This window comes from Glycine max, chromosome 8 (assembly GCF_000004515.6).
Source record: "Glycine max cultivar Williams 82 chromosome 8, Glycine_max_v4.0, whole genome shotgun sequence".
Lineage (NCBI taxonomy): Eukaryota > Viridiplantae > Streptophyta > Magnoliopsida > Fabales > Fabaceae > Glycine > Glycine max.
The window spans coordinates 3,116,470-3,133,820 of NC_038244.2; the positions used below are offsets into that span (position 1 = coordinate 3,116,470).

The 17,351-nt window shown below is 32.4% G+C and overlaps 1 protein-coding gene across 1 annotated transcript; it reads left to right on the plus strand.

Moving 5' to 3' along the window:
* Positions 1-11,029: 11,029 nt before the first annotated feature.
* On the plus strand, positions 11,030-13,274 carry LOC100306251 (uncharacterized). Its single transcript, NM_001249117.2, has 3 exons — positions 11,030-11,729; positions 11,900-11,975; positions 12,874-13,274. The coding sequence occupies exons 1-3, from the start codon at positions 11,535-11,537 to the stop codon at positions 12,999-13,001; spliced, it is 399 nt and encodes a 132-aa protein (NP_001236046.2). The 5' UTR covers positions 11,030-11,534; the 3' UTR covers positions 13,002-13,274.
* The last annotated feature ends 4,077 nt before the right edge of the window (positions 13,275-17,351 follow it).

Below are 17,351 nucleotides of genomic sequence, written 5' to 3' on the forward strand. Positions count from 1 at the left end.
CAAAAATAATAGCTGGACTCTTTCGTTGTGTTTCCGGGACCATGTGTAATGTTCAGTGCGTTGTATGCTTTCAGCTTTCTTTACTCAAACGAAAACAAGAAAAAACTATATGAATTGAATTTTAATCAATCATTTCCCTCGTTTGGTGCATATAAAAAATTAAGAACAAGGATAAGACATCTTTTCTGTCGTTTAGTTACAGTATCACTATCGCTGTCCGTATATAACGAACGCAGCCATAACTTGCAAATATAAGTTAAATATTTTTCTTTTGATATAAAAATTAGAATTATTATATATAATTGCAATGGTATAAAGAACTTGACATCTAATAATAATACAACACCTATTTTCATATAATTTTATACTAATTAACCTTAACTATTATTATAATAAAAATAATAATATATACAATTAATTTTACGGGATGAAGGGAGGGCCTCTAAATTTGTCTCTGGTTTAATAGTTATTTTGGTATTGGCATAGTCTTCTTCTGTGATTCTCATTGAAATCCTATCTCTCGGGCCTGTATCCTATCTGATTCACCCTGAGATTATAGAGTGAATATCAATAGGATTTCCATTTTTTTTTTTTTTTGCCTGTTTCTGGACAGCATCTTAGCATAACAAGATGATATTTTGATATGAGATTTCACATCTCTTAAAGATATATCCTAAAGAGAGGAAAATAATTTCTTGTCACTGTAGTTGCTGATTAATCCTATGTTGGTAGGTATTACATGGTAAGTTACTCATGATGTTGAAATATTTTTGGGACAGAGTTATACTACCTGTTTAATCAAATAATTTTCTTGCTTCTAATTCACCGTGTACCACTGCTAAAAGCGAAAAGATATATTACTCTCATAGCTCCCTTTTACCAACTTTCTTGATAGAAGCAATTGGTATGAAAATTGTGTTCCATTATGAAATTCTTTTACATTGACCTCTCATGATTTTATTCTTTCAAATTTCAGCTCCAAAATAAGTTGAAAATGAATTTCAGCAGAGGCAATTAGTTGTTAGCTTTCTCAATCTATGATTGTGAGTGTGCCTAAATGTGTCACTAACTGCTTTTTTTGCATATTATTCTTCTAATTCTAGAATCTAGATATTCGAAGACGGGATGAGCCTTCAAAAGAAGTAAGCAGTTTTTGTAGTTTTTCGTGTACAGTGACAACAGCAAGATTTAATCAATTGATTTTAAGACCTTATGTAAATTAATTATCCAAACTTCTTACTACTACTAGACTAGACTGATCCTAATGAGTTAGTTTTTTGAGTTTTGCAAATGAGTACAGTTATTGGTTTATCTTTAGTGGGATTATTAAGCATGCACACAGAAGAAACACCCATCTTAGCCATAATTGACTAGGAAAATATAATAATATATGATTTTAAACCGGTGATCGATTGCTTGGCTTTTTAGTGTCTTTTATGAAGTACACTTACACTTTCCGTCTCCTATTTCATGATGTCCTTTTCTAAATGATGAATTGTATAAAGTCTGAAAGATAAAAATGCGGTATTGAAACAAACAAGCTGTGTTTAACGTATGTTGCATTGTTGCTCGTACTTCATAAACTTGTCCGCGTTTTTCGGAAAACGATATTTGTCATTACTCATAGTTGTTACGCTCATATTTATTGTCTCGCTTTTCCTTTGTGCGTGACAAATGTTTAATTTTGAAAATAGAGGGTAAAACATGGTGCACTTAACATCTCTCTTGAAAAATGTGCTCACATTTAGTGAGAAATAAAATAATTTATCTTATATGATAAATTTTTTATATTGTTATCCAATGTAATTTGGTATATATAATAAATTTGTTAAATTTTAAATAATTAGTTTAAAATAATTTAAATGATAATTTATAATTAAATACATAAGTATTTTTGTACTTCTACAATATTTATATTAAAATGGATGGGCAAACTCAGAGATCGAAGAATAGAACTATAAAAAGATAATTCCTACTTCATCTGGCAATAGGAGTAAGGAGAGAGAGAGATGAAGGAAAGAGTCTAAAAAAACGGCTCTCATTTTATATTAAAATGGTGTAATATAATTGACTAATGATCTTATCTATTAGGTATATAGTTAAAAATTCGATCACAAATCTATACAGGTAAAAAGAAACATTTTATTAGTGAAATCTACTCCCTTAAAATAGATTTTAGTAACTCAAGGTATACGGGATGTTAACTCGTTGGCAAGTGTACCAAATCGTTACAAGTAGTAAAGTTCTCGGAAGTTCAAGTGTCGAATCCACAGGGACTTTGTTTGTACTTAGATTAATGCAAACCCAATTTAAAAGCAAGAGATAAGAATTTAAAATAGAAGATAGAAGATAAGGTAAAGAAAAGATAAGATATTTAAAGATAAAATTAGAAGATAAAAGAAAAGATAAGATATTTAAAGACAAAATTAGAAGATAAAAGAAAAGATAAAAGATTGAAAGATCAAAATAAAAGATAAAATATTTAAATTGAGATATGATAAAGATAACTACTTCTACGAAATTCAAATAAATAAAATCTATATAATAAAATTGCTAAAACCTAACCAGTCTAATCAGCCTAGATATATGGATTCAGGATTTGTCTGTTATCAATACCAGTGAACTAATTCTGCCCCACATCTATCCATCTACTTGCCCCTGATGCCTCACAATGACAAGCCTACCTTAATTACCTATCTTCCAAATGCCCTTTGCGAAGACTCAATAACTAAGATGCATTAGGATTACATTCTAGATGTTTGCTAAAGCATGGGCATTGGGGCATTAAGTCATGCTAACCCAATAATTTCTTTCTTTTAGTGTTCTATTAAGCGTTACCCTCTCCCGAGTGGCCTAACCCTTAAAACCGATTCACGCATTCATTCCTTATCCCTAATTAGGCTTTACCCTCTCCCGAGTGGCCTAAAGACTAACAGAAAACAAAGTCCGAGATGCAGAATAAGCAAGAAAGAAATACAGATAAAAGAACCTGGAAGGAAACCCCTCTAAAAGATAACTCGATAATTTCTTCCTTTTAGTGTTCTCTTAAGCGTTACCCTCTCCCGAGTGGCCTAACCCTTAAAACAGATTCAAGTATTCATTCCTTACCGCTAATTAGGCTTTACCCTCTCCCGAGTGGACTAAACCCTAACAGAAAGCAAGTTCAGAGATACAAGATGTAAAAAGAAAGAACGGTAAATAAAGAACCTGGAGGAAATTCCTCTTTTTATTGATAACTCTTGAAATGCTCCATACATCATTGACTTTTTAGGCCTGTCAGGCCCTAGCTAGGGGATTAGTCACTCATGATCATGAGGGCTTTACAATGAGAGGAGGGGTGAAAGAAAGAAAGGGAGTAAATGAAACCCCTAGGAGAGGGGGTTCTGTGGTGGTGTGTTTTGTCCCGTGGATTGGCTCTCTATTTATAGCTGCTGAAGTGAGCTTTGGGCCTTCGTAGGCGCGCTCAGCGCGACACCCCCTCGCTCAGCGCATGTAGATCGCGCGCTTAGCGCGCATGTTGCAGGCTTAGCGCGTGCTTCTGTTAGATCGCGGGCTTAGCCCGTGACGCGCGCTCAGCGCGCGTATTGGGCTGTGCCTGCTTCAGATTTTCTTCTTTTCTTCAATTTTTCTGGCCTTTTTGCTTGTTACACCTCCAGTTTTTATATCTGCAGCCAAAATTCAACAAAACATCAATTCTTTAATATTTAAGCGCAAATAACTGCTAAATAATTATTTTTAAAGACAATTTTGCCTTATTTTCTATTATCAAAATACAATTATTTAGCAGTTATCAAAATCCCCCAAATTAAAACTTTGCTTGTCCCCAAGCAAATCAAATTAAAAGCAGGCTCCGAATGCTTCAACACTTTCAATGGCTACAATTTCTCAGATTCCTCCAACTGGTCCTTTCCGTATTTGTCATAATCCCACAATGGAAGCATGAATTACATCAAGATGAAATTGGTTAGTATCGGAAATCAATCAAGTTGGTTTGCCTCACTTCCTCACAAGGTTAGTGTTTATCTCTACGCAAAAGTGTCTGGGGTGAGTGTTTAAAATTTATACGACCTGCAATTAAGATTCCCAAATTTTGCACTTCATCTCAATTAAAGTTATTCTTACTTACATTTGGTGGATCACTAAGGACTTTTATTGGCTTGTAATGGGGCCTGGCTAGACAAGAAATCATGGTTTTTCTGGGATTTCAAACTTAAGGTTATAAGAGAGCATTCATCCTATAAAAACTTATACTTAGCCTAGGCTTTATTTGTTTTTCAGCCTTAACACATATGCAATCTATTTTTCTTATTTCCAACCTTAGCACTTATGGCACCTCTTTTTTTTTTTCTGCCCTTATTTATTTATTTATTTATTTATTTATTTATTTATTTATTTTTTTGGAAAGAGACTTTGGGCTTACAAGCTCTTTTTTTTTTTTTGGGTGCCTTATTATGTGCTACTTTTACATTCCCAAGACCATCTTCATTCTACCCATCCCCCAAATTAGGGGTTTATTATGACTAAAACCTTTATGCTCTCTTAGAACCCTAAAATAAGGTTAGAGATATCACAATTAGGCTCAGGGGTTTTATTTAAAAATAATAATTACTAATTTTGGCTCAACAAGGGTGCAAGGGATAAATTTCATCACAGGTTGGCTTTTTGGCTATATGGCTAAAATAAAAAAAAACATGGCCTTGATCATATCCACCTTATGTAAATAATCTAACGGTCTAAGAATGATGCAAAATTAGGAATTTAAAAACAGACGTTCTCTCATAATTAAGTTCACACAGCTCTCCGGGACAAGATAAAGTTATCGGCTTACCGGACCATGATCTCTTTCCATCAAGCTAACCTTTTCTCTCTTTGTGATTCATGTCTCACTGTTTGACTGACTCTTGCTTCCAGAAAACTAGTATTTTCACAATTGTCATGCAACATTTCAAGTGTTGAATCCTTCAGAAAAAGCCTAAATAGTGACTTCACAGATATCATGCAATTTTTATTCAATGACTAAATTTAAACTACTGAAATTAAAATGCATAAAATCATAATGCACAAATTCAAAATAAAGAAAATAAATAACACAACTATCCTAAAAAAAAAACAAATTGCAATTAACTAAAAGAGATAAAGTTAGAAATCTTGGGTTGCCTCCCAGTAAGCGCTTCTTTAACGTCATTAGCTTGACGGGTCAAATGCCTTCAAGGTGGCATGAAGGTCACAAAGAACACATCTTCCTTGCATTTTCGTCTCTTAGCTAGAGACGCCATGAAACTTATGTATGCTGGAAACACCTTCCATATTGTAGCAAGAGAAGTGCTGGTGGTCAAGGAGAGAAGGACACTTAAGGGTTTATCATGTTTTCCATGTCTTTCTTCCTTGACTATCAGTTGATGAGGAGTGGTATTGACTTGGAGAATACTTTCTTGTTGAATTTCTACTTGTGAGTACTTCTCCCATTGTTGTGCTTTCTCCTCATTTCTTCCTATCTCTTCCTTCTTTTCTTCTTCCACATCTTCCTCAGTTAAAATTACCTTGCACTCCTTTTTGGGCTTCATCTCAGTATTTACCGTAAAGGTTTCGGTGGGCCTTTCAGCAACTAACTTAGCTAATTGTACTTCCAGATTTCTGATTGCTGCATCAGTGCTCTTCTGATGTAACCTTGTTTCCTGCATGAATTGTACCAGCAATTCTTCTAGCCTACTGCTTTCTTCCTGTGGGCTGGGCTCTTGGTCGCGTAGAATGACATAATCATTGGCCGCCATATTCTCTATTAGCTCAATAGCTTCTTCTGGAGTCTTTAACTTTATCTTTCCACCGGCTGAGGCGTCAAGGAGCTGCTTGGAATGGGGTTGCAAGCCATCAATAAAGATGTTGAGCTGAACTGGCTCACTAAACCCATGTGTAGGAGTCTTCCAAAGTAACCCATGAAAGCGATCAAGGGCTTCACTCAATGATTCATGAGGGTGTTGGTGGAAGGATGAGATTTCCACCTTTCCCTCAATGGTCTTGGACTCTGGGAAATATTTCTTCAAGAACTTCTCCACCACCTCGTTCCATGTCCGCAGGCTATTCCCCTTAAACGAGCGAAGCCATGTTCTTGCTTCACCGGCCAAGGAAAAACAAAATAAGTCAAGGTGGATGGCATCTTCAGGCACTCCTACTATCTTCACCGTGTTGCAAATGTCGACGTATGTGGCCAGGTGTGCGTATGGATCTTCAGTTGGTAGGCCGTAAAATATATTCCCTTGAATCAGCTGGATCAAGGAATATGGATATGAGAAGTTGCCGTCTGCACCTCTGGTCTAGCTATGCTGGTGAAGTACTAAGGTATAATAGGGCTAGAGTAGTCCTCTAGCGTCATTCTCTGTGGATGATTTTCTGTCATGATGCGTTCTTCGAAGAAGGAGTGTGCACTGTTAACAAAAGAAATAACTACCGTACACGTTATCACAGAATAAATAATTTTTTTTTATTTTAATTTTTTTATTATTTTTTTTTATAAAAAAAAGAAGAATAAAGTAAGAATGAGTAAAGAGAAAAAAATTGAATAATAAAATAAAGCAGCTAAAATAAATAATAGATAAAAAAACAAAAAACAAAATAAAAATAAAAATAGAGAGTGAAAACTAATTGCTTACAAATTGGAATATGCAATTAATCAAGTACGAAAAACAAAGTCCCCGACAACGGCGCCAAAAACTTGTTAACTCATTGGCAAGTGTACCAAATCGTTACAAGTAGTAAAGTTCTCGGAAGTCCGAGTGTCGAATCCACAGGGACTTTGTTTGTACTTAGATTAATGCAAACCCAATTTAAAAGCAAGAGATAAGAATTTAAGAATAAAAGATAAAGAAAGATAGAAGATAAGGTAAAGAAAAGATAAAAGATTTAAAGATAAAATTAGAAGATAAAAGAATTAAAGATAAAATTAAAAGATAAAGAAAAAGATGAAAGATAAGAAAGATAAAAGATTTAGATAAAAGATAAATTCAAGATAAAATAGTGTTAGGAAGTGACTTGCCTTATCTGCCTAGGATGTACGAGTTTATGATTTTTTCTTTACCAATTCAGGTGATTTTATCCCATCCATATCTATTCATTTACTTGCCCCTGATGCCTCACGATGACAAACCTATTTTACCTATCTATCCCCCAAATGCCTTTGCAAAGACTCAATAGATAAAATGCATGAAGTTCTAATTCTAGATGTTTGCTTTGACGCATGGGCATAATGCAATCACTCTATGCCTAGCAATAATTTTATTATGATATCTTTTCTTCTTGTTCTATTAGAAGTTATCCTCTCCCGAGCGTCTAACCCCTAAAACTAATGCATGCATATCTTCTTTAAATCTTATTTAGAAGTTACCCTCTCCCGAACATCTAACCAGATGAGTATGCAAGGTAAAAACAGAAAAGAAAATAGGAAAGAAAAACCTGGTATTGCATTGATAAATAGTGAAGAGTACATCATACATCACATTGCCTTCTAGGCCTGTCAGGTCCTAACTAAGGGGGTTTAGCCACTCATGGCCATTGAGGGCTTTACAATGAGAAGGGGGGTGAAAGAAAGAAAGGGAGTAAATGAAACCCCTAGGAGAGGGGGTTCTGTCGTGGTGTGTTTTGTCCCTTGGATTGACTCTCTATTTATAGCTGAAGTGGACTTTGGGCCTTCGTAGGCGCGCTCAGCGCGACACCCCCTCGCTCAGCGCATGTAGATCGCGCGCTTAGCGCGCATGTTGCAGGCTTAGCGCGTGCTTCTGTTAGATCGCGGGCTTAGCCCGTGACGCGCGCTCAGCGCGCGTATTGGGCTGGGCCTGCTTCAGATTTTCTTCTTTTCTTCAATTTTTCTGGCCTTTTTGCTTGTTACACCTCCAATTTTTATATCTGCAGCCAAAATTCAACAAAACATCAATTCTTTAATATTTAAGCGCAAATAACTGCTAAATAATTATTTTTAAAGACAATTTTGCCTTATTTTCTATTATCAAAATACAATTATTTAGCAGTTATCACGGGATTAAAAAAAATTCTGAAAAACCTAAAACACAAATATTTCAAAACCAGAAAATACTTCTCCTTTTATAATTCGAGAAAATAGATTTAAGAATTTAATTTAAATACGTTGATAATGAAAAATTATTACATATGATAAAAATATATATTTAAAATAATTTCTAATTGGTTTACCATTACTACCGTGAAGCACGGGTTTTGCTCCTTGAGGTGGCTACATTGGTGGGAGTGTGAAGTTGAGAGCATAGTGAGCAGTGACAGGTAGTGACAGGTTCAGTCGGTGGCTCAGTGCAGGGGAGAATTATTCTAACCGTACAATATTCCAGATGGATATGTCCAAGTATGGCATCATCAATGCGCTAACACAACAATCATTGCTTTATTTAATTAATTACTTAATTAGTTAATGTATTCAATTAGTAGATGATGCTAGCTCACATGCAATTTCACTAGACTACCAATTGCCCCATGGAGTTATACTTCAATATTAACAAGGAGTATTTTTTGAATTACATAAGTGTTTTTAAATTTTGGTAACATATAAAAATATCCTAAAATTATAAATATAATATACATAATTTTGTTTAAATTTTGATAAGATATAAATTTAACGTTGAGTTTCTTGTTTAGCTCCTATTTAGTGATGAATTTCTTAGGATGTGCTTGGATAAAAGTTACGTTGACGTAATAAAATACTTGCTTCTTAATTTTGTGCATTGAAAAGTGTATTTCTTCTTTTGATTACAAACTTTTAATTGCAATCTAAACACACATTTAGGTTATGTTTAACCCAGCTTAATTATAGCTTTTTTTCCCCTTAAAAGGTGAAGTTTGGCCACAATTTGTAGAATAAGTACTCAAAATAATAAGTAGTTTATTTACCAAGAAAAATAAAACTTAAGGAGCTTCTATAAAAAGCTATCTTGAGGAACTTTTCCCTTAGCTTTTTGGAGCTTTTTCCCCGAGTCACTCTTCAAACCCTATAGACACACAAAAGTTGTTACGTAAATTGTTTGATAATTAACATGTTATATGTTGGTCATCGTGATGTTGTTGCAACAATTGATTAACACATGCTCCTAACACAGTAACGTCATCGATTTGTTTTCCTCAGCAGGAGCTTTCACTTTGACATTATTCTATTGCATCCAAATAGATTGTTTTTATTTTTATAAGAAATTATTGACGATAGGTAGAAGTTTTAAACATTTTATATTCAGTACTTAATATTTAAACCTATTCTGTAAATAGTATATATAATAAATTGTTTTCAAATCATGATTAAAATATTTTTATTAATTAAACTAATTTTTAACATTTTTTAAAAATTGAAAGTTTTAAATATGTATTTTAAAAAAATATTATCCTTTAAAAATAATTTTAAATAAATAAAATTAGTTTTCTACAATATTTTTTATTTTATAAGTATAAATTTTCATCATAATAATTAGTTTTGAAGAAAACTAGAACTTTAAAAAGAATTTCCAAATAGATTTTAACTTTAAAGGAGTTTTAAAGCAAAAAATAAATAAAATTTAACAAATAACTTTTACTTATGGAATACCATGCCCTTATCTTTGCATGTAACTAACAATCCCTTTATCTAAGAACTCTTCCATTTAATTTGGTAACCCGTTTCCAAAAGACTACGAACTGCCCCTTCACGTACAAAAACAAAATAATGGCTGTTTGCTTTCGATAGAGGCAGCGTTAGGTGAAGTCACTTGGGTAATGAAGGCCAAGTAGGCTCAAGAGCGTGGCACCCTGTAACCACTCACAAATACGTCTAAAAGACACCTACATATAGCAATAGGATTGAGATTGGTTTTTATAAACTAGTCTTTTGTGCAACTTTGTCATATACATTCATTTATACAAAGTTCATTTACATTTGTATATATAATGTTGCTTTCACTTTCGCATCTCTCGTAAAATCTGGAATCATTTCAATAGAGAAAGAGAAGCTATTGAGAAAGCAAAAGATGTTAATGTTATTAATTCAGAACAGAGGTTGTTCCATTCAAATGCTCACTAGTCTCTACAATAGTTGAGTCTTACTAAGCAAATCCCATACACAATTGCTTCCCCTCCACCTTGTGCATAATAATAAAATAACCGTCACACGCTTCCTTTTCTTTTATGTTCATGTTTGGTGCGTGTATATATTATTATATAGTCTGAATTTCATATAAAAAGCACCACGTACAAGTAACTTCTTCCTCACTCTGCTTTTATCGTCGCAGAAGCAAATTACGCTCTTCATGTGACTGACACACGCTCCTGACCAGTGTCTTCGCCCTTAGCTTTGTCAAATTCCTCAATCTGCTCCATTTTTTAAAGGATTCACTATCACATGGACCAACCTGTAGATAGAAAGGACCCTTTAACACAATAATTCGCAAACGCTTCTGAGCTCATATATAGTGTCCAATAATGCAATGGAGCCTGTCCCATTATGCACTATTATATTCAAGGTATAGACAAAGACGTCAACATATTCAGCTCAATGGATCAGATTTACTTATTGTATCATTTTCCCGCCCTTTGCACTTACTGATATAAAGTTTATCTACTGACATAGTTTAGAATGTTAATTAAGCATGCAAAGCCTCTCAATCAATCATATTTATTCCAATTATAATATAATTTACAATGTAGAAAGATGTCAATCAAGCAATGTGCACTGTTGCTATATGCGGATAGTTTACTTACTATGCATTAACGTTTTTAATTAGAAGAATCTAATATGATGCTCAAAACTTTAAAGAATTCCCGATTATGCCGTATTGCCTTGCGATTTCTTTTGTCTTTAGTCTTCAATTTGCGTCACAGTTGTATTAATTATTACCAAATATGCCTCGACTTTGTTCCTTTATATTTGACCTTTTACCATGCTTATAGTTCATTAATTTGGATGTTACACTTATCCACATGGATCTATAATTGTAGTATATTATAGTATATACATATTCTTTTCCTCCAGCTTGGCTAAGTCCCATCACATTCACATATAAAGTTTGTCACTTCCACTTCCCTTCCTGTGATCCTTTTGATACGTATGTATTTGATCATGAATCATGCTTCTCCTCTTTTGATACGTATGTATTTGTTTCTTCAATAGCTAAACACAGTCAATGAGACGCTTCTCAAACCATGTTTCTCCTTTTATGACACTAAATGGTTGGTATCTTGTGTCCTTAGTGGTTTATCACATGACAAGTTCCAATCGCACTGGGTCTATTTTCTATTATTATTCAGGATAAAATTCATTGGGTTTTGTGCAGTTTGGTTTTCCCAATACATTTGACCTTAAGCTTCTTTGTTTTTTTTTTTTTTCCCTCTCCTCCTTAACATAAGGTATTATAACGAACCAGCTGATTTGGATTTTGTGTCATTCAAGTCATTGGTTGAGACTTGAGCAAGGAAGGTTAGAGTTGTGAGAGCAGAGAGAGGTTTCTTTCAGTTAAGTTCAGATTTGCCTGTGTGACTGATAATAGTAAAAAGTTGAAATGGGGAATCTTAGTTGGATGTTGGACAAGTTCTGTATTTCTTCTTGTTCAAAAACCTGTTTCTGTGTAAATTCCATGGAATTTGAAGATGAGTTTGAGAGTAAGGCTTTGATTGCAAGTGACAGTGATCATAAACTAAGACTGAAGGATGTAGTTGATGGAAAGCAGACATTGGCTTTTCAATTGAAACCCAAGGTGAGGCTTCTCTTTTCTTTAATTCTCTTTTGCATTTGAAGTGTCTTTGGCAACACCAGTCACAATCTTTTCTCATTCCAGGGGAGAAAAGAAGAAAATATAGTTAGTTTGTGTTAGAGAGCTTGTATTGTATGGGTTATTCTGATACCTTCCTGTTGCTCAATGTGCAGATAGTGATATTGAGGGTGTCCATGCATTGCCATGGCTGTGCAAAAAGAGTTGAGAAACATATCTCAAAGCTGGAAGGTGAGAGCACATTACATTTTTTATTTTATTTTTTTCATATTAAAATATGGATTTTATAGCTTTCATATAAAAATAACCTCCTCTTGGAGTAGGCTTGACTCATTTGCACTTTATTTCCTTCACTTCATCAGTTTCATTTTGTCACTTTTGAAATATTTCTTTATCTCATATTATTTGTCACATTAAAATATAAAAGCAATATTAATTATCTTTTCCAATCATATTCTCAAGAAACAAATGTATTGGCTAGTAGATGTACAATTGTAATTGTAAAGTATAGTTAATAAAGATATTTTACTTCGATAAATTATTTCATCACGAGAATTGGTATAATTAATCATTGGTTAAACTACTCACAATATAATTGTCTCTATTTTTATTTAAGTTTTAGTTTCTACATGGAGTAGTTTTTTTTAACAGTTTTACACTGTAAAAAATTATTTTCTCATGTCAGCGTCAATAACTAAAACCTATACGCATGTGTAGGAACTAGAAGTACTTACTTATAGTTTTCTCAAATAAGAACTAAAATTTTAAAATAAGCAAAACTATCAAAACGAAATGAATAATTAAATCTTAATTAGTACTATTTATATTCATTAGAGAGAGTAACTTTCTTTCTTTCGTTGTTTGTGCTTGGTATGGTCAATGGTGTGTTTGTTTCAACTTTCAACAATTCCTCTGAACAAAATCTGATTGGTTATTATTGAAGGGTGTGATAGAAACAGAGGTTGTCCAACTGTCCATGAGAGAAGATAGATTATTAATACTGATGAATCATGATAAATGCTAGCCATCTGTGAAAAAAGTCAACTTTATCATTGTTTGCTCTCACACACTTATCAGTTGTGGTATGCTAGTACCCCTATAACTGCTGCCTCTTTCTACTTTTCAACAGGAGTGAGCTCATACAAGGTAGATCTGGAAACCAAAATGGTAATGATTTGTGGCGACATTCTTCCTTTGGAAGTGTTGGAAAGTGTATCCAAGGTTAAAACTGCAGAGCTTTGGAATTCTCCATGCTAGTAATAAGGAAAATTTCTGCACAAAACACCATCAGCGTCACCAGATTCTACAAAAGTCATTTTTGTTGTTATTATTTTATTATACTATTAATAGTTAATACCCCGTGTCATGTTCGAGCAAGTCTCTTGCAGGAAACAAAAAGAAGAAAAAAAAAAATACATTTATGTCTCTCCCTCTCTTTAGTACATTTGGCTTTGACATTAATGGCTACAAAATTCACTATTGTCAAGTTGCACCCTGAAAATTTATAGTAATCTCTCTATTCTTCATTTTATTAATTTCTGTTCAGGAGCTTTCTCTAGAGTCTAGACTCTAGTTCAAATCTTGCTTCCATATCACATTATGCAAATGGTAATTAGTGGCATGTACCAAAATTTTAATGCCATTAATAATAATAATAATGCTACAGAAAGTTAAAGAAAGAGCAGTGATCGAAGTTTGACTTAATTCACTGGCACAGTGCATGGTTAGCCGGTGATTTTGTAGTTTTAAGGCATGACACGATCTTGCTTACAGTCAATTACGGGGAAAGCAGATGATTGAAAGGAAGATCCATAATGCGCGGCTACTCTGCTAGTACTGTAGCTTTTAAGCACATTAGTAAACCATTTTATGTACCCCTGGTAGCAAACAAAATAATTACATTATGATCAGACTCAGATTTTTTATAATGCATTCATATCATACGGGACAGTAACTATTTGTGAACACCAAATATGAACACATTTTATGTGATATTAAATTATTGAATACATATCTAATTATAAATGATTTAGGCATTAGTACTAAATATTCAATATAGGAGAAAAATTACTTATATTTTAAATTATTTTAATTATAAATGATCGTGTAATAAAATATTAATTTTTAATTTATATAAAACTTTGCCAACTTAATTTACTTATATAAGCAGTATCCTTTTTTTTTTTTGTATGGATAAGTAGTATCCCTTACACTGAGAATCAACATAATATTTTCCTTTGGGCGTCATTTCCCATGGAAAAGGAGAACACCCTATGACCCTATCCTGGCTAACACTGTAATCGAATTCGTGGTGGGCCTGAATAATGGATCTCTTATCTGGCCCAAAACTCGTGAACCCAATAGCCGAAACAGAATGTGCTTTTTTACTATACATTAGAAGATATAAAATCAATCATTTATTGAATTACGTATCCACTACTGTCTCGTTAGTCTACGAATAGAATATATATTTTTCCTTTTTGAAGAGAACGGATAGAATATAATACTATTTAATAAGATAATAAAGGAAAAACTCAAAAAATAAAAAGTCCAAAATTTATTTTGGTTTCCATGATCGCTTTTCTTCTAAGTTCTAACACTAAGTCCTATAAATATAAATAAAATAGTATATTTTATATGTATTAAGTAAATAAATTTATATTTTTTATCAATAAAAAATTATTAATGTGATTTTTTAAATAAATATTATAAAAGTCAATTATAATATTATTTTAGTAATTAATATATTATTTCTTTATATAGTGGCCATACAAACTTATTTACAAAATTCTTTTTGGGGAAAGGATAACGTACTAAGAACCTGCCAAAAGAATAATGAATTACACGTTGTGATATAGAGATTCTTTCCATATACGTTATAGAAAATATCTGTACATCATAATCAACAATACTTTTTTTTTCTTCAAATATTTGTGATAGAAAAATTAGAGGTGAGGGTATAAGTATAACGTTAACGTCACGGTGGTTGAGGTTCTACCGGTACAAGTTGGTCTTACAACAGGTTCAGCTTGAGACGTGTTGGTGCTTTCGATGGTGGTTATAGGAGCATTATTTTTTCTTGATGATTAAATTTTGCATGCATTAGGGATGAATTTGCACTTAAAAATAAAATAAAATTAAATATTAATTTGGTCCTTATAAAATATTATATTTTTTCGTCCTTGTAAAAAATTATATTAATAGTAGTACTCATTTGCAAATTTCTATGTTTGAATGAATATTTTAAAAAATATTTTTAAGAGTTGTTTTTTTTTTTTATGTTTTTCGACAAACCATTCTTATCTCTTTTATAAAAATTATTATGAAAAGGAATAAATACAAAACAATTCTTTTTTTTACAGGAATAAAAAAACAATTCTTATGAAAGTATAAAGAATATTCACGAAAAATTGTCTAATGGTTCTGTGAATATATATTTAGACATATTAAATACATTTATAACCTTTTTTTAAGTATGGTTTCCGAAATATACCATTCTTAACAAACATAATAATTATCATAAATAAGAATGATTTTGCATATCAAACACTCCTCGAGACTTCCTACAAACTTCCCCAGTTCTCTAAAAATTAAGACTTAGGCTTGTGTTAAACTTCAACTAATTTTAGTACGCATTCCTAAAATATATGATGGCAATAAATGATATTAATTAACTTTTTTTAGTTTAAGTTTGTATTATGCATACATATTAAAAATATTTAATGAAAGTAAAATATTGCTATATTTAAATTAAAATGTTCTTATTTAATACTCTTAAATTTTATGCTTAGTATTAAATAAGAGTATATTTGTGAGAAAAAATAATAATTAGACTTTGAAATTTAAAAAGAACAATTGTTTAAAAATACAGAAGGCTAAAACTGCATACAAACGTTATCCCAACAACTTTTTTACAGTATCGTGATACATTATTAAAAAAAAAAAAAAACGCACAAACCCCATATGCAACCCTATCGTGATCTATCTATTTTTCTTGGAGCATAATGATATTGAAAGTATTTTTTTTTTTTTTTGCTGAATGAAAAAAAATGAGAGAATTATTGTTTGATGGAAAATGTAGGAATGGAGTTATTCAATAAGGAAATAATATTATAGTTGAATTGGTGCGTGAAGGTTAGAGCAGAGGGCAAGGGGTGTACGTTAGAGAATTGTCAAATCACATCACACAATAACCAATAACGCTACTGAGACGGCTGATATGTGGCTGCGCCGCGCCCAAAGTGAATCCAAAGCACAAGAAAAAGGGACACTGAGTCATCAAAAATCAAAAAGTACATGCATATGCAAATATATTCATGATTCTGCCCATACCATCAAAATTTCCTAGCTAGCACTCGCATGATTCATTAGTCAATTCTTATGTAAAAAAAAAACCTTTATATTACTGCATGCGTCAATATTGGTTTGGGTATTACTAACTAATTAACCAAAGCAAGATTCTCCCACAGTATGTAATATGCATGGTTAAACCGAAACACATATTTTAGTTTCTTTAAACCTATATCTGCATGTTCTTCCTTCGGAGAGGTAGTCTTGTAACTTGTAAGTGCATGTACCAACTCACCCTATCGTTAAGGATTATCTTTTCACAATATTTAAACCAGATTGAAAGTATTCCTATACACATTAGAATCTTCTCATTTCGAGTCAACTTGTAGTTTCACGTTATTATACATCTCAGCAAAAAAAAAACGTTATTATCCACAATTTTATATAATTCGAGTTTCTTTTTTCCGTTAATCATGTTTTCGCTAATATATTTATTGTGTTTTTCAAAGCTAGAAGAAAATAAATTCACGTATTTTTATCAATAAAAAATCACATATTTGTATCGATACATTTTTTATTAATAAACTTTGACAATATTGAATAAAAAATATAGTAATTAAAAAATACGTTTTATTTTTAAAATTACAAATAAAATAAAGAAAAAAATGGGGGCATAGGTGCATACCCCCTCAAATAATGGGGTCAGAACTATAAAGGTTTGGAATTCTTCATAATTATATTATGTTTATTGTGGGGTTGGTTGGGGGGTGGGGTTTTGAATAGTACACTGTATGCACAATATCTTGGACTATAATCTTGTTGTCTTTGTGAATATATATATATATATATCTTCATTGGAGCATATGTGAATTTAGATGTCCCCACCCCACCTCAACACAAAAACGTGAAGACATTTAATTTTATTTTATTTTTATCAGAAAGACATTATAGTTTTAAATATACATTTGACACCAAGCACATGATAATGGTCAGCTCATTGAACTGTTTCTCTAGGGTCAAGCCTCCCAACGACGCTTTTTGTTTACAAAATATTTGCTGAAAACAAATAATAAAAGCAAAAAATAATATTTTTTGGATAATGTTGCTCTCACTCGCAAAAAACAGAATTGTTAAAACACGTACCAATGGAAAGGGGAATCACTGCTTTATGTACTTTCTTGCAGGCAGAAAGCCAAACCTAGCCAATATTCGCAATCCAGGTTCATTTTTTTTTCTAGGTTGTTAAATAAATTTTACTGGATAGTTTTAACTTTTACCCTTAATACACCTTTATGGAACACCTTTATTTTGTTTGTT